The sequence below is a fragment of the Suricata suricatta genome, chromosome 7 (genome assembly GCF_006229205.1).
Source record: "Suricata suricatta isolate VVHF042 chromosome 7, meerkat_22Aug2017_6uvM2_HiC, whole genome shotgun sequence".
Classification (NCBI taxonomy): Eukaryota; Metazoa; Chordata; class Mammalia; order Carnivora; family Herpestidae; genus Suricata; species Suricata suricatta.
In genome coordinates, this window is record NC_043706.1 from 77,855,218 (window position 1) to 77,879,727 (window position 24,510).

At 37.8% G+C, this 24,510-nt stretch overlaps 1 protein-coding gene across 2 annotated transcripts in view; it reads right to left on the minus strand.

The window, feature by feature from the left end:
- Positions 1 to 12,259, minus strand: part of MAP3K7 (mitogen-activated protein kinase kinase kinase 7) — a 72,780-nt gene extending 60,521 nt beyond the window's left edge. The window contains exon 1 of one of the 2 annotated variants that reach the window (XM_029944151.1): positions 11,863 to 12,259. In XM_029944151.1, the coding sequence (XP_029800011.1) occupies positions 11,863 to 11,982 (120 nt within the window). In that variant the 5' untranslated portion in view covers positions 11,983 to 12,259. The remainder of the gene's footprint in view (positions 1 to 11,862) is intronic. The other variant, XM_029944152.1, reaches the window with a different exon arrangement.
- Between the last annotated feature and the right edge of the window lie 12,251 nt (positions 12,260 to 24,510).

A 24,510-nucleotide genomic window follows, 5' to 3' on the forward strand; every position in this document is an offset into this window, starting at 1 on the left:
GCTTTCTCTGACTTATTTCACTAAGCATTAATATTCTCTAGCTCCATCCAGGTTATTGTAAATGGCAAGATTTCATTCTTTTTTATGGCTGAGTAATAGTCCATCATGTGTGTGTGTGTGTGTGTGTGTGTGTGTGTGTGTGCGCGCGCACCCATGCACACACGCATATACACATCACATCTTCCTCACCATTTGTCTATCAATGAACACTGGGGCTTCTTCCATATCTTGACTATTGTAAATAATGTTGCAATAAACACAGGGGTTCATGCATCCCTTTTGGGGGTAAATACCCAGTATAGTGCAATTTCTGGATCATAGGGCAATTCTATTTTTAACCTTTTAAGGTGCTTCCATACTATTTTCTACAGTGGCTATACCAGTTTGCATTCCCACCAATAGTGCATTAGGGTTCCTTTTTCTCCACATCCTCGCCAACACTTGTTTCTTGTTTTTGATTTTAGCCATTCTGACAGGTATGAGGGGATACCTAATTATAGTTTTGACTTGCATTTTCCTGATGAAGAGTGAATACTGAGCATCCTTTCATGTGTCTGTTGGCCATCTGGATGTCTTCTCTGGAAAAATGTCTGTTCATGTCTTCAGGCCATATTTTAATTGGGTTGTTTTTGGGTGTTGAGTTGTATCTCTCATAAGAGAAAGAAACCAGTCATTTGCACTAGTCATGCAGCTACTTTAACATGAATGGGTATTGGCTAAACCTGGCACCATCAGAGTAACGAGACAGGGCTCTAAAATCCAACAGACTTGAGTTTGAATAAAGGTTCTACCTATTAGCTATTAATGCTGGGCAGGTTAACATCTCTGAGCTTCTGTTTTTGCAACAATAATGGAGAGATGCTTACAATTTCCTCAGTGACATCTATATGGGTCATAATTAAGCCAAAGCCAGGCAGTTTCTTATATCCTACAAAAGAATAATAAGTGCTTAGAGTTGGGTATGAATCAATGTGAAGAGCTGTACTACTCATTTTCCTCACAATTAACCATGATGAATAGCAAACAGGTCCTAAAACAAAATTCAACTTTATGGCAACATTAGACTAAGAAGGTATGGATGGAGACCAGACTACCTATTGATATGATAATAAAATAATGATTATGAATTCAAAATATTCTTCAACCATGTATTTACAAAGTAACTGGTACTTAGTAAGTGTCCTCCTGTTTCATTTTCCTATCCTAAGTAAGCGTCCACTTAGGGATTCCAAACACTGTATTTGTAGATCATGCACTCGTCACAAAAACTGTTAGGTGTTACATGACTAGTAGTGATGCACAAGTGCCATCTAGTGCTGAGATGATGGCTGACTCTGAGTTTTCAACTTAAAATCATGGGAACAAAATGTATACAAATGAGGACGTGATAAACCTTCTTCTATTTGCTTAAGAAAGCACAATATTGTGAAACACTTTGAAATATAAAACAGGCACATTTATGTAAGAAGAGAGCCAATGGCTTTTAGAAGCCTCCACTTATGTTAGGATCCCACGATATTTCACATGTACGGTGAAACAACAGATACACAATGATAATAAAGAAAGTACAAGATGCCCAAGGTTGTACACACAAAGTGAAATGCAAGGCAAAAAAAAAATAATAATAACTAAATTCAAAGGAGTGAGGTGTTATATGCAGGGGATGAATCACAAGATTCTACTCCTGAAATTATTACTGCACTATATGCTAACTAACTTGGATGTAAACTAAAAAATAAGTACATAAAAAAGCAGAGTCAATTATTAAAGAATTAAACTTCTGTGTATCTAATGATTTTGAACACTAATTCCAATGAAAGAAAGGGTTTTTTTTTTTTTCCCAAACCACCAAAGCAATTCTCAGATACCCGTTGGCTGTCCTACAATTCACTTAAACTCTGAACTATCTACCTGGACACAGTATCAGATCTTGCAAGTTAAGGCTCAGGTCTATAAGACTGTCCCCACTTCCACCACTTCAGATGCCAGTAAAAAGCCCAGGATGTCACTTGTGCTTCTGACCAATGGCTACAGATTAGAAGTTCCAATGACTCCCTCCTTGGGTTCAATTAATTTGCTAGAGTGGCTCACAAAACTCAAACATTCTCCTTACAAGATTACCAGTTTATTAGAAAAGGCTATAACCCAGGAACTGCCAGATAGAAGAGAACCAGAGGGCAAGATATGCGGAAAGGGTGCCGAACTTCCACAACCTTTCCAGCCAAGTCACTCTCCTGAATTTCCATGTGTTCACCTACCTGGAAGTTCTCCAAACCCTGTCCTTTTGGGTTTTTATGGAGGCTTCATTAGACAGGTATGACTGACTACATCTTCGGTCAATGGCCGGTGATCTGACCTCCAGCCCCTCCCTTTTCTACTTTCCCCTCTTTGGAGGTCAAGGGGATGGGACTAAATGTTCCAACCCTCTAATCACAAAGTAGGTTCTCCTAGCAACTAGCCCCCAACCTGTGGTAGGGTTAAAAAGTAACCTCAACATAGCAACAGAAAGAGAGAGAGAGAGAGAGAGAGAGAGAGAGAGAGAGAGAGATTTTTATTTCTTTCTTCTGTTACGGAATTGTGAAAGTTTTGGGAGCTGTCAGTGAGGAACTGTGGACAAAGACTAAATACACATTTGGTCATTCATTTTTTATAACTATTCTTTTTTGAAATGTTTATTTATTTTTGAGAGAGAAAGAGACAGTATGAGTTGGGGAGAGGCAGAGAGTGAGCGAGAGACACAGAATCTATAGTAGGGACCAGGGTCTGAGCTGTCAGCACAGAGCTGGACACGGGGCTTGAACTCACAAGTCATGAGATCATACCTGAGCTGAAGTCAGCCACTTAACTGACTGAGCCACACAGTGTCCCTATGTTTGGTCATTCAGATGACCAACTGTATATTCCTTATAAATCATCACACTGCAGTATCAAAAAAAAAAATGACTTCCCATTTTTTCAAGTGGCATAAATGTAGAGATATTGAGAGTAACCAAAAATAAATAAATAAAGAATTGACTTTTGCCTTCATAGGATAAAAGTGAGGTAGAGAAAAAATTCAAGATAACACAACAGTACTTAAATAACTTTTTAAATACAAGCTTAAGTGAGCCAAAGTTAAGTCTATAATGGTGGCTAAAGAAACACCTCAACCCCTTCAAGGACAGGCTTAGGGATTCAGGATAGGCTTAGGGATTTGAAGGCAGAAAGGACTTATCCCTCCCACTTCTCTAAGAGATCCTTAAGAAAGGGCAACCTCACACAGCTTAGTCAACCTGGGAAGCTACAGATGATTACGAATGCAAGAGGAGAGGCACCTAGGTGGCTTAGTTGACTAAGCATCCCACTCTTGATTTTGGCCCAGGTCATGCTCTCACAGTTTGTGGGATCAAGCCCTGAATCAGGCTCCATGGTGATATCACATGGAGCCTGCTTGGGAGTCTCTCTCTCCCAAGAGAATATGGAAATGATACAAAAAAACTCTTGCCAAAAGAAAAGTGAGGCAACTGAAATTAGAGACTCTTGGTCTATAGGAAGGAGGCTGTTGTAGGGCATAATGTTGGAACCTGTATCTCGGGCTGTGGGATGGTAGACAGCTCAACTCCAGGAAGATAAATGCAGAGATCAGCTGACTTTTGGAGAATCAATGAAGGCCAAAGGGGAAGGCCTAGTCAGTAAGCAAGGGAGAAATGGGTAAGTTCTCCTTCTTTCAAAGATGTGAAGGCGAGGCTCATGCCAAGAAAATAATGAACTTCATTTGTTTGTTCCTTAAATCAGTAGTTTTTGAATGTCTACTATATTCACGTACCATTTAGGTTACCAGAGATACGGTAATAAGTAAGGCAAAGACTCTGACCTACATGGAATGTGTTTTCAATTAAGGGAGTGGGAAGATAGTCAACAGACAAAAAGATGAATAAGAAGAACATCAGATTCAAAAAAAAAATCTGTATAGCAAACAAAAAAGGAGAATGACAGGACAGAGACAGATGGAACCTTTGGGATGGAGAGTATGGAAAGGCCATCTGAGGAAGCTACTAACTTGATATTTGAATGATACAAGGAAGCAACCAAAGAAGAAGAAACAAATAATGTGAACACCCTAAGGGGGAAAAAAACCCTCATTCTGTATTCAACAATATTTGAATCCCAGTTATAGATTAGGTGCTACCCTAGACACTCAAGATACAGAAGTGAACAAAATAAACCATAATCTGTTTCTATCGCTTATATTCTTGTGGAGAGAGAAAGAAAAAACATGTAATATTTTAGTAAATAATTAGTGTGCCAAAAAAGGAGCAAAATCTTGTGTATGTGTGTAGAGACACATGTATGCACTACTCCCCACTCCAATTTTAAACAGAGTAGTCCTGTAAAGCCACACCGAGAAAGGTGACATTTTAGTGATGACCTAGAGAAATACTTGGAGTGTTTGCCGTGGGTGGTGCATAGTGGGAGAAGGGAAGAATGATGCAAGATAAGGCTGGAGGGACTGGCAGAGTCTAGATCCTGAATGGCTCTCTGCATCAGGATGAGGAGTTTGGATTTCAGTCTAAGTACAGTGGGAAGCAACAGGAAAAATTTAAGAAGGAAAGATGTGATATGATTTTACATTAAAAAAATAATTCTAGCTCTTGTGTAAGAACTGATTTTAGGGAAGCTAGAATATATAGAGAGACCAGATAGAAGTCTATTACATCAGCCCAAGCAACAAAGAATAGCTGTGAGGACAAGGCTGATGGCAGGGCAGAAAAATGGGCAGATCTGGGATATGTTTTATAGGTAGGGTCAAAAGAGCTTGCTGATGGTCTACATGTAGGCAGGATGGGAGGAGAGGAAGAGATGAATCAAGGATAATGTCTAGATTAGGCAACAGGTTAATGAAGGAAAACAACAGACCAAGCAGATTTTTTTTTAATAACACAGAGTTCTGCTTTAGTTGTACAAAGTTTAAGATGCTTATTAGATATCCAAGGGGAGATATCAAGAAAGAAAATAGAAACATGAGTCAAGGAAAAGTCAGGCAGGCAAATCATCAGCATTTAGTTTATTTTTCGCCAATCCACTGGATGAGAGGTTACCAAAAAATATTATGGGGCCCTACAACTGAGCTCTGAACTTCTCTATCTGGAACACAAACAGAGGAGAAAGAACCAGCAAAAACTGGAAATGCAGCAGGCAAACCAGAAGAGTATCTCGAGAAGCCAAGGGAAGACTTCCAAAAAGAAAGCAAATACAAAAACAGCAAAAGCATTAATCCAATGGCTCTGACAATGTGGTCTCTGGATCCAGAGCATCACCATCACCTGGAAATTTGTGCAAAATATAAATCCCCAGGTTCCAACCCAGAAGTACTGAGTCTGAGGGCATGGCCGAGCAATCTGTGTTTTAACAAACTCTAACAGTGATTCTGGTTTGAGAACAACAATATTAGGTTATATTAAAACCATAGTAACAGTGAAACAAGGTGCTTTGGTAGAAGCCATCACATAGATCCCTCACCTGCTGTGGATATTATTTATCAAAGTTTTCCAGAGCAATTAAGATGCCATCTTGGGCATGAAGAAAGAAAAAGGGGGATTCTTGTGAGCAATTCAACGTTTTTCTTGAAAAACAGTAGATTATTAGAAACCAGTGGCATAAATGGCAAATTAAGACACAAAGGCAACTGAGGCAAACAATGAAAAACCTCATATTCAAACTAAAAACAAGGAAAGTAAGTCATGTTTTATTTACTACCAAATTTCTAATTCAAGTTAAATCAAATATGCTTTCTGGATTACATTCATATCTGAATAACGTAAGTTTCTTTGACACATTAGTATTAACAATTATTTTGATTTATTGCTTTCCCCAAAGATCAATTTTCACCAAGAGTGTAAAAAAGGGCACATATCCAAATTTTAAGGATCTCCCCATCATTTGCTTCCATACAAAACATAAAACATAGAAATAAATATTAGATATTTTTCACAATCCCTCATTTGTAAAAATAGAAGAACAGAGGAATGCAAAGAGGACTTTGGTTTTAAAAGGAAAGTCAATCTAGAAATATTTCCTTCTAAATTTATGAATGTTTTCTAAATTAAAATGTTCTTAGATTAATTCTCTTATGATTATGCATCCTTCTCCCAGTGGTGTAGTGGTTTTGGGTCCACAACTTTAATCTCATATATTAAAGCAGGTGTAATTGTAATTTTTAAATAAAAACAGAACAGAAAAATACAGTGTGTAAAATATTTCCATGTAATTAGTATTAAAAAGCACAAGTATCAAAATCAGAATTCACTTTGTGTGTGTGTTTAAAGAAAGCAACTCCAGGGGCACTTGGGTGGCTCAGTCGGTTAAGCGCCAGACTTCGGTTCAAGTCATGATCTCATCGTGGTTTGTGAGTTCGAGTCCTGCATCTGGCTCTGTGCATCAGAGCCTGGAGCCTGCTTTTAATTCTGTGTCTCCCTCTTTCTCTGCCTCTCCCCAGCTCACACTTGCTGTGTCAAAAATAAATTAAAAAAAAACAAAAAACAAAACAAAAAAAAAAAGCAACTCCTTTAAAAACTAATTTCTTTAGGATGGGGGACTATACTTCATCCAAGTCATGTTATTAAAAACAAACATAAAACCCACCTAAACTAACCTAAATGGAAAAAAACGCCCTTGTGTTCTTAATTTACTATGAAATAATTCTTCTTAATTGTCCCCAATTCATGTTATTTTTAGTTCAGTGACTATAGTTGTCACTTTGGCTTGGCCCTGCTCTGTGTACTATGTGAATGGACCCTGGCTATGTTGCCACTGTTCTGGTTAGAAATATGGAACATGATAGAACAAGCATAGATCATATATTAATTCATTAGAATGTAGAGCCTCCAACTATTTCAGAACTTAGAACTTCAATATCTATTAATAAAGTGTGGCAGAGCAGAACTGCCATCTGCTGACAAGACAGGCTTGAAAACATAAAAGTAAAGTTTTGATTATTCAAACTTACTTTTGAATTTTTGTGTGGTCTTTTAAAACCTGCCACAGACATCTGATCCCACTAGTAGGCCTTTCTTTCAAATACATGCCCATGTCATCTTTAAAGCTACACAGGCACAATATAAAAGTTACCGTGTGGCTATCTCTTCATTGTGGAAACAAATTGAGATTTCTAGTGAAATTAATGATCATTAAGTTTCACATGGTAGAGTTTATTAATAATTTTAGATATCCCACAATTGAATACTGATTATAACAAATCTACAGACTCAATTTATACGGACCACTATAAATAAGGTTTTTCTCCAATATCAGTTGCCCGCAAACCTAAAACTACAAAATATCTATCACTGCCAAAGTTCTTTCTAGATTTCCCTGTAAACCAAAACCTCTGGGTCTCTATATAATGAAGCTTAAGAACATATAAATACTGCAGTGATTATATATGCCTTGCTTATATTACACTTGAGGTCAACACTGTGGGTCTCCCTTTTAAAAAGTAGTCACACCAAAATGGGATCTTCATAACATTTTAGTAAAAGCCCACCAATACATGGTTTACTTACAGCACCTGACCCTTTACAGCATTTTTACCCCTGCTAAACAAATGTGTCTGCGAGGTTTAATAGTAATGGAATCAACATTTGGAGAGAGACTCAGATATCATTTCTAGTCAATGCTGCCTTAGCTAAATCACAAACTTATTGCAACCTCTGATTTTATCACATGCAACATAAAAGAATGAGATGAGCACTAAATCCTCATGATAATGCTGTGATAACTTCATTTACTCATTCAAATATTTATAGAAAAACAAGGTGTTAGAAATTGGTCTTACAAGTGTGAATAAGGCACCTTATGTCGTGCTGCGGGATACACAATTTTGCTTACTGGTAAGTGCCACAAAGGATAACTGAAGTGACAAAATCTAGGTTGCTCAGGGAAAGTTTCCCTATGGAATAAACATTTGAGGTGGGCCTTGAATGGTGAGAGGAGCCAGCCGTGTGAAGTTCTTGGGGGAAGAGCACTCTAGGCAATGGAACTACAAAGACAATTCACCTTTGTGCCTCTCCCAATCTATGATGCTAACTTTATTCAAAACAGACTTTCAAACTATTTTCCATTCAACAAAGTGTTCTGTGATTAACCCTACAGCTTCAGGGCTCAGTTTACATTATAGTCATAGTTTTAAATTAGTGGTTCTGAAAATGTTAATTATTAACTGTTCTGTTTATTCTAGTCTCACAATAATAAAAAAAAAATTCAAGGACAGAATCCTAGAATTCTTCTATTCATCTTCCACAGTACCTTAGCAATATTGTGCACAGAAGAGAATGTTCATTATATGCGTAGGACCAACTACTGCAAAGTAAATAAGTATTGTTTCTTCATTCGTGGAACAAGGTTTGGTCAGAGTGCTTCAGAAAGAACTAAAGCAACGCTGTAAATCTAGTAGAAAGAGTGACTCATGAGTAAGAAATCTCAAATTCAATTCCCAGCTCTACCATTTACTTAGACACAAGGCCTCTACTAAATCAATCTCTGTGACCATTTGTTAATATCTGTAAAATGGGGATATCTGTCCTGTCTAACCAGGATTAGTTGGTTACCAACTACATTCCACAAGAGATCATTTTAAGCTTATTGTGGAAACAGAGCGTTAATACTGGAATAAATGTGTCTTCATTTTAGAACTGGAAGAGATCTTAAATGATCATGTTCAGTCCTTCATTTCATATGAGAAATCAGACCCAGAAAAATGAGGTAACTTGCTCCAAGTTACTGAAATATGTATGGTAGAATAAGTATGGCATCCAGATTTTTACAATACCCAGCCCAGTACAATTTTTACCACACCACACTGCCTTTACCACCTCTTGCAATCTAGTCCTCAATGTACATACTTCACAATTTATTCTAACATTCTCTACACTCAGTTCCAGAATGGTAAAAACTAGGTGACTTAAAAAAAAAAAAGGACCTACATAGGTTTGAGGCCTCATATAATTTGCTATTAGAACTGAATTTAGAAAGTGCCACACTAACTAGGAATGTAAAGATTAGACTCAGCTGATGCCTTAAAGATACACATCTACTAAATGGCTACATGTTTGGCCGGTGCTTGGAGCAGTTTTCTTACATTGTTTCTAACTGAATCAATATAATGCTGCTTCAATACACTGTTATTGGGAAATACAGAACATGATTTTATTTATAGGCAATATACTTGTACTATATAAAATACTAAAAGCAATATGAAATACTTTTTGTTTCTGGTCATCTTTCTTCTCTCATGTATGATTTTAACCAAAAGTAAAATCTAAGTTGAGATATAGTTATTAAACACCTATAGTGCACTCTGGATTATGTAACGCTGTTTTAATGTGGGCAAATGAATATAATGGGAATTATGTAATAGTTTCAACATTAGAACGGCCACAATTCAGTCTTTAAAGTGAAAATAAACTGGGTATTAAAAAATGAGAACTAAACTAGAGAACCAGCTAATTAATACTAGAAATTTTCATCAGAAAACAAAAATTCACTCCTCAGGAATGTCCTAAGTATACTAAAAAAAGGTTGAAATAATATCTAAACTGAAAGAAGAATCTTTAGAAACATAAAAACCTAATCAGAAATTAAATGGCTTTCTGGGAAGAGCAGTAAAATGATGAATGTCTCCTCAGTAACTTCCATTCTTACAGGAAGAATGTAAAATGCTTTAGAAAGCAATGTGAGAAAATGAAGGTGGTAAGAATAAATGATGTAAGTCTGTGAAAGCATTTGGTAGACCATGAAGTACAAGTTATTATTACATAACAATTTGTAGTCTACAAGCATAGCAGTTTGCCACAGAGTAGACGTAAATGCTTATTTAAAAACTGCAATTCTTTTATACTGACTCACTGAATTTTTATTCTTAAAAAAGAAAGTTAGCCATGAAAGCTGGATCAACTATCCATTTCTGAAAAAGGAATTTATCATAGCCTCAAGAGAAAACACACACCCACACAAATAAATCCCCCTCTCTTTTCAAAATATGGATCCTTCTTTTAGTATGTGACCTTAAAGCAGGTTACTGTTCTCTGGAATTCAGTTCCCTAGGTATTGTGTTGGGTCTAATAGGATGTTTTACAGGTAAAGTTAAATAGAAATTATTATCCCTGTTTTATAGTTAAGGATACTGTAAACCTTAAAGGGGTTAGTTAGGAAGCTTGCTTCAAATCATATGGCTAATAAGTGGTATACCTGATATACCAAACCTCCCTCTAACTCCAAAGGCTTTGTTTATGCTATCTTTTAAAACGAGGTTGTTCTCTGTGATTACCTTGTAAAATAGAAAAACATGATCAAGGAATCCATTATTCTCCCAAAACATGCACAGAAAATAATTTATTTGTTGAATGGTAATGATCTGACTACTTTAGCTTGCCACTGTTTAAAAATAATTTTGGATTTTTATTTTATTTTTTTAAATGTTTTATTTATTTTTGATACAGAGAGAGACAGAGCATGAGAGGGGGAGGGGCAGATAGAGAAGGAGATACAGAACCGGAAGCAGGCTCCAGGCTCTGAGCTAGCTGTCAGCACAGAGCCCGACACGGGGCTTGAACCCACAAACGTGAGATCTGACCTGAGCCGAAGTCGGAGGCTTAATCGACTGAGCCACCCAGGCGCCCCTTTTGGATTTTTAAAGTAGAGATAATTCACTGAAAGTCTGTAACAGGACACAGTGTTCTTTGTGGCATACATAATGCAAAATACTTAATCAATTTTAAAAATGAATAAATGGAACTGACAGTATTTTCTTTTTAATGTTTGTTTTTGAGACACAGGGAGAGGGAGCACACGGGAGTGGGAAAGAGAGGGAGGCAGAGAATCCAGAAGCAGGCTCCACACTCTCAGCGTGAAACCCCAGGCGGGGATTGAACTCAGGAATCATGAGATCATGACCTGAGCAGAAGTCAGAAGCTTAACCCACTGCTTCACTGACTAAACCACCCAGGTGGCCCATGATAAGTATTACTTTCAAGGAAAGTTTTAACACTTTCTAAAGTGTGTCTTTATAATAGATACATTTTTTACTTTTCTAAATTTTATGATTTTTAGAACCGATCTATTATGTATATTTGAGAAGAAATATATTAAAAGCATATTACTATCTTGCTCTAAAATAACTTATTACAGAATAAAGAATGGATTTGGGTTTTTTTCAACAGCGATTTCTGGTTTGATGTTGTATTGTGGTTGTCACAGAAATCATTAGTTTCTCTTCGGAATATGCTGCTTGAAACATCCCTTCACTGTAGTCTACATTACTAACGATAAAATTTATCCAAATTCGTCCAACTTAAGGCAGAATATTTAATATTACAACTACTGCTCTATCGAATCGGCGAAACAGAACCATTTGGTACTCAGCAGGACACTTTATTAGACCTGATGATATTATTTATTTGCCAAGTATTTACTGAGCACACACTACGTACCGGGCACTGAGCTAGAACTCGAACCTACTACAAACACTGGCCCTTAAGAACACCAAGTCTTAGTGAACTGAAACACCAGAACGGCCACGGTCTTTGATGAATTTACTATTTACATATGTAAGAACGGGTGCTCCACACAACATGTCACCAATTCATCTTGGTGTTTGAGATGACAGAATTCCAGGCATCAGAACAAACTAAAGAGTGCCGAAGTGAGGAAAAAAGAAAGCTTTCCCAGAGCATTTGAAGGCAGAGGGTCCCCTCTACACCTAATCTTGGTGGGGACTCCCGGGGAGACTCCGCGGGGCCCTGAGAATCAGAGGGACCGGGGAGACACCTTAAGAGTCGGGAGCAGGCAAAGGCAGAGACGGGCGCCTCCGTGTCGGACCTCACTCACCTCTTCCACTTCGATCTCCTTGTAGTCGATCTCTTCAAAGTTGAGGACTTGGGAGGGGGCTTCGATCATCTCACCGGCTGAAGATGAGGAAGAGGAGGAAGCAGCGGAGGCTGTAGACATGATCCTTCGCGGAGCCCGGGGGGCCCGGGGAGGCTGCCACCCGGACACTCCGGGGGAGGCCCGCGCCCACCCGCCTCGGGACCGACCTTCAGCCTGAAGCCACCGCGCTCCGTGGCGGGGACGGGGACAGCGGCCACAGCCGAATCCCGGCTCCGGCTCCGCAGCGTTTTCCGCCGCCGGGCCCCGCCCACTAAACTTCCGGTTCCGGCCTAAAATCGGAAACTGGAGGAGAGCTGTGAGCTCAAGAAAAGGGGAGGGAAGAATTTTGTGACTGAGACCGGGAAAGGAAGGACCGGTTGGGGGTGGGGTAGGGGAGAATGAAGCTAGCTTGGAGCTGTAGAACAAATTTCGCGAGATCTTTATTTAGGGGCTTCAGCATCGGGTGATATCGCGAGAGCTGGTGCGGTTACGTAATTAAAATGCGCAAACGGAAGTAGCGCGGAGCATGACGGAGTACCTGTGCAGTTGGTCGCTCAGAGACTAGCGGGAAAGTTAAAAATTAGGGTTTCAGCTCTGCTTGGTAAACTGATGGGACCCTGCTCCCTTTTCTCTCAGAGACCTGCAGACGGATGGAGTAGAGTTGGACTGTGTTTTTGTGACGAAGCTTTTCACTTTCACCTCTAAGCAAAACTGAATTATTTCTTTAAGAAGCCGTGGAAAACGTGTTTCCCTTTATGCGGTGTATGGAAGGAGGGAGTTGCTACTGTTAATTTGAGCCAGTCCCTGACGCAATGAGAGATTCCAAGGGAAATAATACAGAGCGAGCCAGCACATGTAACCTGAATAACACTATGTAGACTGAGGGCTCAGGAACAGAAGTTAATATTAGGTAAGGTAGATATTTATAACTTGGCATAATCTGTCGTACTCATTTGAAGTTATGGATTGTGTTAATTGTATGCATAGAGTGCGGAGCACTTAGATCCTTTACATTTATAATGTAATCAATAATATCCTTGCTAATTAAATATTTTGGCTGCCATTTTAGGTCATGAGAAAATAAGCTTAGAGAGGTGAAAAAAAATTATGCACCTCAAAAGCTAGTAGAATCTAAGTCAACATAGCTCCAAGGTGGATAGTGTTGCCTGTGTTGTACTGTCAACCCAATTTTTAGTTTTAAACTAGCTTTTGATTAACCTTTAGTTGGTTTGACCTGAAGCCTAACAGGAAAAATCTGAGTTAGAAATGAAGGCTTATCGACCAAGGATGAATCCTGTAAATGTCAAATTCTAAGACTCTTTTGCAGGAGACAGAAAAAGAACAATCAGAAAAGAGAAATTGAGGGGAATGGTGATTGGCATATCACTGGAGGCTGGCTCTCCAACTGAAGACCAGCCAACCCAATAAATGATGTACAAAAGTAAGTTAACCACGTTGGGGATCGCACAAAAGTCTTTGGATTTGGCAATTAAGTTATGAACTGAAAAACATCTGTGATTTTTTTTTTTTGTAGTTCTAGTAATGATAGTTTGGTGAATAGATATAAAAGAATTAACGAAAAATTTCTTCTCATTATACACTCTGGATGATATAGTGTCTTGATGACACTTTTATGCTGTCGATCTCTCCCGATGCTCAAGTATTTCCTGAGTTTCCAGCCTGTTTGACATCTCTATTTAGGTGCAACATAAACACCTAAACTTCAAGATTCCCAAAGCAGATGCAAAAGTTACCCAGCACGGGTATCTTTTACCCTGTGCATTTTCTATCTCTGTAAAGGATATTGTCATCTACTCATTTGTCCAAGTGAGAAATCAGGACTTCATTTCTATATTTAAAATGATGCTTAGGGCACTAATAACTAAATAGAAGCAGATTAAGTCAATGAGATAACTATTTTCACCTGTCATTTCTCTACTTGATTTCCCAAACTAGGATGGTAGTCCCAACCTTATGGTGTCACTCTGCAGGTCATTACTGATTTCTCTTTAACACCTTCATCTTAATTCAGTGAATCCTACCAAGTGGAATTTCAAGGAACGTTTGTTATATGCACTGGATGAATGAATAGCTTTTGCCAGTTCTCCCTTTCCCTGAAGTGTAGGGCCTGTTTTCTGTACCTTCAGTTTAGAGTTAGAATCCTGCTGACAAAGGAGTAATGATTACAGCCATGGTGCCATTCTGCTTGATTCCCACCCCTTGTCCCCCACTCCTGCTCCATCCCCAGATATTATTAGGAAAAATGTCAAACGTACAGAAAAACTGAAAGAATTCTACAGTGAATACCTATATACTTACCACCAAGATTATAATATTAACATTTTGCCGTATTTTCATTATCCTGTAATTGTCCATCAATACATTTACCCATACACATATATCATTTTATCATTGGATACATTAAAATTTTTTTTTAACATTTATTCATTTTTGAGAGAGAGAGACAGAGCGCAAGTGAGGAGGAACAGAGAGAGAGACACACACACACACACACACACAGGATCTGAAGCAGGCTTCAGGCTCTGAGCTGTCAGCACAGAACCCAATGCGGGGCTCGAACTCACTGATGGTGAGATCATGACCTGAGCTCTGAAGTCAGATGCTTAACCGACTGAGCCCCCAGGCACCCCTCCTTGGATACATTTCTAAGTGGATTTCCTACAATGATTTTGAAACCTCATTTTCTGCTTCTATAGTTTATCCACTGATTTGGACTTAAATATTGATACTGGTCTAAAGTCAGTTCTCCTGTTTGCTTGCAGACTGCCTTTTATTTTGGGGTGGGGTGTGGTGGGGAGGTCTGCCTGGCACATTTTCACTAGCTTCTGCTGAAGTCCCAGCACTGTTGATCTCCAAGGTCCAATCCTCTTCTCCTCTTCTCTTCTGTGATTTAATTATGTGAGGTTGGTAAATTCCCAGTTTTCATTTAAGCTGAATCAAATTATATTTTTGTTACTTGCAATCAAAGATTCCTAAGTACTACAGTTTGAACCCAGAGAAATGAGGTAGTAGGCTGCTGAACCCATCTTAATTCATATCAATTTTTACTTTGCATTCCCTTTAACTTTGTTAATTTTCATGAATTGACAATGAAAGGTTGAGCCTCACAATTTCTTAACAACTTTGGTTACCAGGTCTATTTTGTCTACACAGATTTCCAGAGATATATACAGGGTTTTTAAATGGTCTCCTTGAAGTCCCTCCCAGTTTGAGCACTCTCCACCAACCCACCCTCATGTAAATGTCCTAATAACTATTCTTTAACCTTCAAGACTGTCTTATCTGTGGGATAGACTGCACTATCTGTGGGATGAAGACTAAGAGTTCTGAAATCCATCTTCCCCCACTATCTCTTTGCATGTTTTTTTTAAATGTGCATTTATTTTGTGTGTGAGTGTGAGAGAGAGAAAGAAGGAGCAGGGGAGGGGCAAAGAGAGGAGAGAATCCCAGGCAGGCTCCACACTCAGCACAGAGCCTGATGTGGAGCTGGATCTCACAACTGAAATCCTGATCTATGCCAAAATCAGGAGTTGAATGAGCCACCCAGGCACCTCTTTTTGCAAGAGATTTTCATCTTAACTTGGCTCATTTTGGTTATGAAGATATCTGGCACCTATATTGATGAAGGCTTACCAGAAACAGACTAAAAAGTTCCACTTTAATGTTCTGATGCATTGGCGATGTATATCAGATAAAGAGCTCCGTATTTCTCAGTTAATATGACATTTGTTATGACTTACAGGAAACCATACAAAATGGCTTAAACAATGAAGGGAATATATTTGCTTAGTTAAGTAGAAAGTCAAGAGATAGAACAGGTTTTAGGTATCATAAACTTTGATTCATAAACAATGATAGCATCAATAATTTAGTTTCTGTTATTGTCTTCTGCCTTTGGTGGTATCTGCCATTGCTCTAAAACAGTGTTTCTCAACCTTTTTGTCATTATTGTTCTCTTAAGGACCCTTTTAAGATTTTTCTCAATGCCTCTCCCCCCCCCCCGCCCCAGTGTTAATACCACAGGGGTTATTATATGTTAAACCATATCTGTTTTTGTACTGTATGCCTATTTTATGCTTTATACATAAAAGGTAAGATTTTTTTCCTCTTTCTAATTTTTGCCCCCTGGGAGAGGATATCACCCCTACTGAGAATGTAGGCTCCAGCAGTTTTATTTTTCATGTAATATACATACTCCAGTACAGTGGCAGAGAGTGTCTTTTTTGGTAGCTATTTCAGAAAGGCAAGGAACTTTCTTTTACAAAAAGCTCTTGGCAACTGTACCCTTGAGTGAGCAACAGGGGACAGGAAGTTTGAGGTTGCAAATACCTTGTATAACTTAGACTGAGGACTCATGTAATCATGGACTTTGAGAAGGAGGAGCTCCCAACCAGAAGAAATATCTAGATTCCCAGGAGGAGCAAAGCAGGGAATGGTGGTTTGCTTTGTAACCAACAATAATTCATTATTCATACGTCTTTTCAGGTTGAGCTCTATACCTAGAAGGTGCCATCTTTACTGCCTATTCCAGAACCAAACTAGCCTAACCTGATCAAATGTTATTCTTTCCAGGAGGTTCAGAAATAGTTTTCTGGTGTTCTGTATTCAAAACTGCAGTACACAGAGGATAGCCAACTCCTTAGCAGTTCAGTGACACTGCTGGAGAGCAGCTCCCCAAATTCATGCATTTCTCAAATATTTGAGTTTATTTCGTATTTTCTGCTCCCCACATCTTCATCCTAAGTCTTTTGCAGCCCGTAGAGTTGCTGTTCTAGGTGTTCACAATGTGGATGGTAAAGATAGGCCTCTGAGGGGAATAAAGGCAGGTGCATCTCCAGAGCTGCTCCAGTTACATATAACTGACATTTCTTTTTTTTTCTCAATGTTTATTTAGTTTTGAGAGAGTGAGAGACAGAGCATTAGCAGGAAAGGGGCAGAAAGAGAGAGAAACACAATCTGAAGGAAGCTCCAGGCTCTGAGCTGTCAGTGCAGAGCCTGATGCAGGGGTCAAACTCGTAAGCAGTGAGATCATGACCTGAGCTGAAGTTGGACACTTACCGACTGAGCCACAGAGGTGCCCCATAACTGACATTTCTGTTTGCAGCTAACTCATATTTATTTTTTACTCCTCAGCTGAGCTAACTGTAAGGCAACTGTTTTGATGGTGCCTGTGTGTCCTGCAGATAAAATTTCCATTGTTTATGAAATACTTGATATGAAAAAGTTCAACTGATTTCCAAATTTGTATTATCACAAGAAATTTGAACATCACATTTGTATTTAAAGAAAAATAGCTGTTAGGGTCTTAAATATGATTTCAACTGTTGCAAATTTTAAAATGGTTCTAAAAGTATTTAAACATGTTTTTCATTTCTTTGAGCAAAATGTCTCTTTATGACAAGAGTTTAAAGAGGACATCCTTAAAGGTCTTCATCAGGAAGTAATAGGCATTTTAAGCAGAAAATCTTATATTAAAAAAATTATGTTTATAAAGGAAAGCTTACTGAAAATTCCTATTAAACCTTTGAAAAACATACTTGGTATTTATATGAATTCAAGCTTAACATTGGCTCTAATGTTTTATGTCTATTTACTTTTCAAAATTAAATACTATGAGAAAAGTAATTATATTTTTTTATTAAGCCACAAATAGATACTTCTAAATCCTTCACAGTTCTCTCAGAGTATCTTACCATGTTATTCTCTCCATGTCCCATGACATGAAAAAGTTTAAGAAGCACTAAGTTAAGGGGCTGTCGCAGTAGTCAAGGAAAGAAATAATAGTGGTTTGAACAACATAGATAGTGGCCTTAGGGGTTAGAGATAAATGGATAGATTTGAGACATACTGAGGAAATGGAACTCGTAGAATTAGTGGTTGACTGGATGTGGAGAAAGGAAGTAAAGAAAAGGGCAATGTAAAGAATTCCCAAATTTTTCACTTGTGCAACTTAGGTAGGAAGGGTGCTATTTACAGAACCGGAGAAAGACCGGAACAAAGTTGGGGGAGAAAAGAATAAAGAAATCAGTTTAGACATGTTGAGTTGAGGTACCAGAGAGACTTCCAAGTGTAATAATCAGACAGTCTTAGGGGAAAACATGGCACTGGGGAAATAGATACTGACCTGCTAACAATAATTTAAGTCATGGAAATGAATGAGGGTCACCTAGGGAAAATGTGCAAAGTAAGAAAGAATAGGACTTAAAACAGAGCCTTAACGAATAAAGTATTTAAAGCATGGGTGGAGGCAGAGGAATTGCTAAAGAAATTTGTAGAAAACCAAAAATGTTGATGTGGAAACCAAGATAAAACGCTGTTTCAGTTTTGATTACTTCCAAGAAGTTAACCTTAAGGTGTCCACATGTGGGTGGGTAGGGTTCCTTATAGTATAGACTTGAGTCCAAGGAGAAGAGGAGGCTAGGTCAGGAATGAAGGCAGGCTTCACTCACTCATACTACCATATTCTGGGGAAGGTAATATTGTCAAGGGAAGAGGATGAAATATATTTCTTTTACCAGCTTGTTATCTCTAGTTAGAACTTATAAATATTTAGGCATGTAGTATGTGAGCCTTTGCTTGTATTCTTGCCCTAGGCTCCACAAACATTAGGAGAAGGTCTTTTTTGTTTTGTTTTGTTTTGTTTTATGTGTTAGATTTCTATTCCGATATACTAGTGGTAAGCTATTCTCAACTTGGATTTGCACTTTCCCAAACTACCCACAGATGTCTCAGCTCAGTCACCACCCCAGAAGTAGTGATGTTAGCCTTCCTTCATCCACTTACCCCTTCACTTTCTATTCATTAATCATTTTTATTTTTTTCTAACCCTTTACCTATCTGTCATTATCTTATTTAATTATTTGCTGCCTTGTTTATTTCCTGTCCTCCCAGCCCTCCCTACTCCTACCCATTGGATGTTAGTTCCACTGGGACAGGGATTATGAGGGTTGTAGTCACCACTTCCTCAGGATTTAGAACAGCACCTGAGCTGTACTAGACACTTAGTAATCTTCTAAAATGTAAATAAGTATCTTTATCATCAAGTAAATACTGTTTAACTTACTTCAGGCATAAGGAATGGGTTAACTTTTTTATAATCATTAAGAGAAGATTTAATAAATGACTAAATTAATCGACAGGTAGCATATCAGTTATTTATCGTGCAGATTTCTTCAGTATTTGAGAGTTTTGAAAATGCTTTGTTCTGGTCAATTTAAATCTTTCTCCAACCTTAAAATGACTAATTTTTAAGATATTTCTCTTTCTAGATTTTGCAAGGATAAAAACTTAGTTCCTCTTTCCAAATACTCATTATTATTTAATGCACTTAAATTGCTTACTGAAATTTATTAGTAAGGTGTTATTGTGGTACTAATGATTGCTCTCAGAAATAATTGGCATTTTAACTAAAATAGATGTAAAATCAGGGATGCCTGGCTAGCTTAGTCAGTAGAATATGTAACTCTTGATCTCAGGGTCCTGAGTTCAAGCCCTATATTGGGCATAGAGCTTACTTAAAAAATAAATAAATAAAATAGATGTAAAATCAGACGAAATAGGCAGATTTTTATTTTCTAAGCTTCTGAGGCAAACTTAAAAATCATGATATACTTCATCAGTTTTTAAAAGCAAAAACTTAATCAGATAAGAGCATACTTCAGAAATAAAAATAATCTTTATAGAAATAGTGCTGTTCATTACAAAAGTGCATTCATTAAATGTTTTATTTCACAGACTAATGTGTCAAATCAGTGTTCTTAGATGGTCTTTCTCCAAATTCTAGAAGCAATTTAGCTTCATTTACGGGAATAAATAATAAGGGTGCTTTATTTCACACAGCCTCAGGGAATCACAAATTAAAACTTTCCACTAAACTGGATGTCATCTACTATTCATTATTTCAACAAACAAACCACTCCACTCTGCTGAAGTTGCAATCAGGGTAAGGGACATATAGTGCTGGAAACCTGCAAGGCTGAGAGGGCCTACTCTGCCTTCTTATTCGTGAGCAGCCCATTTCACGTTGTCCTCTGAATTTCCCAGCACCCCACAGAGCTACTCTCAGTGGCGCAAAGCTCCATTAAGTAAATAGAAGCGCTGTATTTGGAAGCCATCTCTGGGAATTCAAAGTGTTCTGAGAGGGAAATTGGTACGATCAAGATAAAAGTATTAGTGAAAAGTTCTGTTAAGTTTCTGTTGGGATGCTAATTAATCTTCTAAAAATTGTTAATTCAATTATGTAACACACTTAAACTTTACCACATGGTACAGGAAAAGAAACAGGGTCTTTCAGTTATGCCCAGAGGCTTTCAGAAAGTTAAGGGAAATAGTCTAAACAAAAATCACCCCTAAATGGTATTTTAGCTTGATCTTCAATATTCACTTGTTTTATCACATTTGATAAGTTTGGGAAATCAATATTTAAAGCCCAGATATTTGAAGAAATATTGGAAGTATTAGAAGAATTCAGGAAATGGAATTATGACAGTTATTCTTTGAATGGAATCTCCTACTTGTAGTGCAGAAGACAATTTTAGTATGGATTATTAAATTCATGCTTGTAGCTTTAGCTTGTCTTGTTAAATAAATAATTCAATAATTGCTTAATATTTGAAGACTGCCTGGCTACACTGTCAGTATTGAACTAAATAAGTTATACTGTAAGGTATGGTATATTCCTGTTAATATTAAAACATTTGTGTCTTATGAATCATATGAAAGTTGTTCAATATTAAAATGTCAATCCAAATATTAATGTATATGAAACTGTATGTGAAGGTGTATATAGCACAGTGCTTAGAGAATATGTGGTATTCAGAAATGTTAGTGTGAATGAAATACTAGATAGAGGAACAGAAATAGATGACATGATGTGACAACAAAAGCTAGCCACAGCCTAAAGATCTGTCAGTGAGTATCACTCCTGGAGAATCTGATTGGGCAGGTCTAAAATATGGCTGAAGCAGCCTTAGTTTCTGTTTCACAGCCTTGTCAGAGTTGAGAGCTGTTAAGGTCACATATAGATAGCAGCATGTATTTTAACAAACAATTTTCATAATGCATTTTGAAAAACTAAAAATTGTAACATTTTAATCTTGGGCTTATTTTTCTGTTGTTTAAAAGAACAACATTGATGTTAGTGAGTCTGTTCTGATTTGTAATACATTTGGTTTGGATATGGTTGAAGACTGTTTCTGGTAGGGTCTATAGAATAATTCACCTTGATTACAGCACATTGATCTTGGGTGTAATCGTTGGTTTTATAAATTCAGTGACTCAATTTTATTGGTTCACTCAAAGGATGGTTATGCTTTAGGTTCCTTTTTGTCAAAACCACTAGTGACCATATGAACTAAAAAGCCAGTACTATATACTAGTGCTTCGGACTGAAGGGCTGGAGAAAGGGAGCCTAGTTAAAGCAGGAGACCATTATAATAGAGTACATTTACAAAAGGAGGCTTGAAAGGGGTGGCATATTGATGCAGATTTGATGAACTCACTTTTATCCTACAAATCATTTTATCAACATTCCGTGAACACTTTTGAAAAGACAATACCTAGCTTTGTAACCATAGAAGACATCTTATTTTAATGGACCAGTTGAGGTTTTTTGGTAAAATTACTAAAACCTATTGACCTGAAAGCTTAGAGCCAGATTAGTAGTCGTCCTGGCTTCTACTGAGCTATTGAATTAGATTCTACTATTAGTTCTAGCTGCTAGACAGTCCGTTCTGGGCTTTTGCATATTAAGCTATCAGATGATCACATTGCTTTTGGGTGTATTGGGGTCCCTTAAGAAAGAAAAATTATTAATTATAACCTAAATAAGGTTTGCAGGATGTTTTTTGAATAGGTCCTACTCTGGAAAAGTATGGAATCTTTTCTATTTATTTATGTGATGAGATAATTCTACTTTAGGATTGTATCATTATGATTTTCCTAATAGTATTTCCTTTCTTATCATTTACTATGGATTTAAAGCCAATTAGTCTTAAAACTTGGGGATGGTGTGGTGAGATTCTTTGGTTTCAGGGAGGAGAAATTAAAGTTGGAATTTTAGCAGAGTAGACATTTTAAGGAGCACAAGGTCAATCATTAAGAATGAATCATGAGGGGTGCCTGGGGGGCTCAGTAGGTTGAGTGTCTGACTTCGGCTCAGGTCGTGATCTCACTGTTTGTGGGTTCAGGCCCCACGTTGGGCTCTGTGCTGATAGCTTGGAGCCTGGAGCCTGGAGCCTGCTTCGGATTCTGTGTTTCTTTCTCTCTCTCTCTGGCCCTGCTCTACTCGCACTGTCTCTCTCTGCCTCTCAAAAATAAATAAAAAACAGGGGCACCTGGGTGGCTCAGTCGGTTAAGTGTTCAGTTTTGGCTCAGGTCATGATCTCACAGTTCGTGGGTTTGAGCCTGTGGGTTCGAGCCCCGCGTCAGGCTCAGTGCTGACAGCTAGCTCAGAGTCTGGAGCCTGCTTCAGATTCTGTATCTCCCTCTCTCCCTGACCATCCCCTGCTCCCACTGTTTCTCTCTGTCTCTCAAAAATAAATTAAAAAAAACATTAAAAATTTTTAAAAAATAAATAAAAAACATTAAAAAAAAGAATGAATCACCAGGGATGTTTAGGAATGTAAACATTTATTTTTAGGAATGTCATACTGTAATGAATGCATTGATGTAATGTCATACTGATGGCCATTAGGTAAAAATTGGTAATTTGGGGAGGATGAAGAATATTATTATTCAGTTTATGTTAGGGTTTTAAATCTCTAAACTTTTTTTAACTTTCCTAGTAACTAGGAAATGGCAATGTCCTTAAGAAATGTCAGTGTCTTAAGGTGAGTATATCATTTTCCTTATCCAAACTGGATTCACAGCCTACAGGGAAATTTCATTCTGAAATCAAAAGAAGCAATTCTTGATCAATCTAAATGAGAGTAAGTTTTATACCTCCTCATATATCCAGACAATTCAAAAGTTTATAAATATAAGCTATCTTCATTAAAAGAAAAACAGTAGCATATTTGAATTGACACATGGTATTTATTAAAGTTATAAAAATGGAGTTATCTTTGGTTTCAATTTCATATAATATTGCTTACCTAACTTTCTTGCCCAGAATTGATTTCTGCTTTTTCTAAAGGACTCATTACCAACTTTAATAAACCTCAGATTCTTTGGAAACAAAGAATACCTTATTTCCTGTGTCTCTAGCTTAATTTATACACACAAAAATACATATATCAGAATCGATAATTCACCTCTAAATGAAGCATATTGAACTGACATACCCAATTTTTCTGGGAGTGCCTGGGTGCCTCAGTCCATTAAGTGTCCGACTCCTGGTTTTGGCTCAAGTCATCACCTCATGAGTTTAGGAATTCGAACCCCATGTTGGGCTCTGTGCTGATGGCATGGAACCTGCTTGGGATTCTCTGTTTCCCTCTCTTTGACTTTCTTTCTTTCTCAATTTCTGTCAAAAACAAATAAGTAAACATAAAAAAAGTTATTTGAAAGCAAAATTTAGCTATAGGACTGTAATAAGATGTGAAATCTGGGTTGAAAATTTAGTCTTGAAATGCCATTAGATTTTGAGAAAGAATGTGGGAGATTTGAGAAAGAATGTAGAGAGAAGTAAAATGACTACTATCAAGATGCTTTTTTTAGATTTTAACTGACTAATGGTGTTTAATCTATTATTTTTATTTTTGGTATTGTATGGCTAAAATGGAGTATATAACTATCTCTTAGAAAAAAAGTCCTATGTCAGAACCATCCTCTCATAGCTAGGTTGTCAAGAGTGAACTTTATTTTTTTTAAAGTAGTTTATTGTCAAATTAGTTTCCATACAACACCCAGTGCTCTTCCCCACAAGTGCCCTCCTCCATCACCATCACCTCTTTTCCTGCATCCCCCTTCAACCCTCAGTTCGTTTTCAGTATTCCATAGTCTCTCAAGTTTTGTGTCCCTTACTCTCCCCAACACTCTTTCCCTCTGCCCCTCCCCCTGGTCCTCCATTAGGTTTCTCCTGTTTTTTCTGTTAGACCTATGAGTGCAAACATATGGTATCTGTCCTTATCTCCTTGATTTATTTCGCTTAGCAGGACACCCTCGAGTCCATCTACTTTCCTACAAATGGCCATATTTCATTCTTTCTCATTGCCATGTAATACTCCATTGTATATATATACACCACATCTTTTTTTAATTTTTAATTTTTTAAAATAGTTTATTGTCAAATTGGTTTCCATACAACACCCAGTGCTTTTCCCCATAAGTGCCCTCTACTATCACCACCACCTCTTTTCCCACCTCCCCCTTCAACTCTCAGTTCATTTTCAGCATTCAATAGTCTCTCAAGTTTTGCATCCCTCTCTCTCCCCAACTCTCTTTCCCCCTTCCCCTCCCCCTGGTCCTCCATTAGGTTTCTCCTGTTTTCCTGTTAGACCTATGAATGCGAACATACGGTATCTGTCCTTCTCTGCCTGACTTATTTCGCTTAGCATGACACTCTCAAGGTCCATCCACTTTCCTACAAATGGCCATATTTCATTCTTTCTCATTGCCATGTAGTACTCCATTGTGATATATACCACA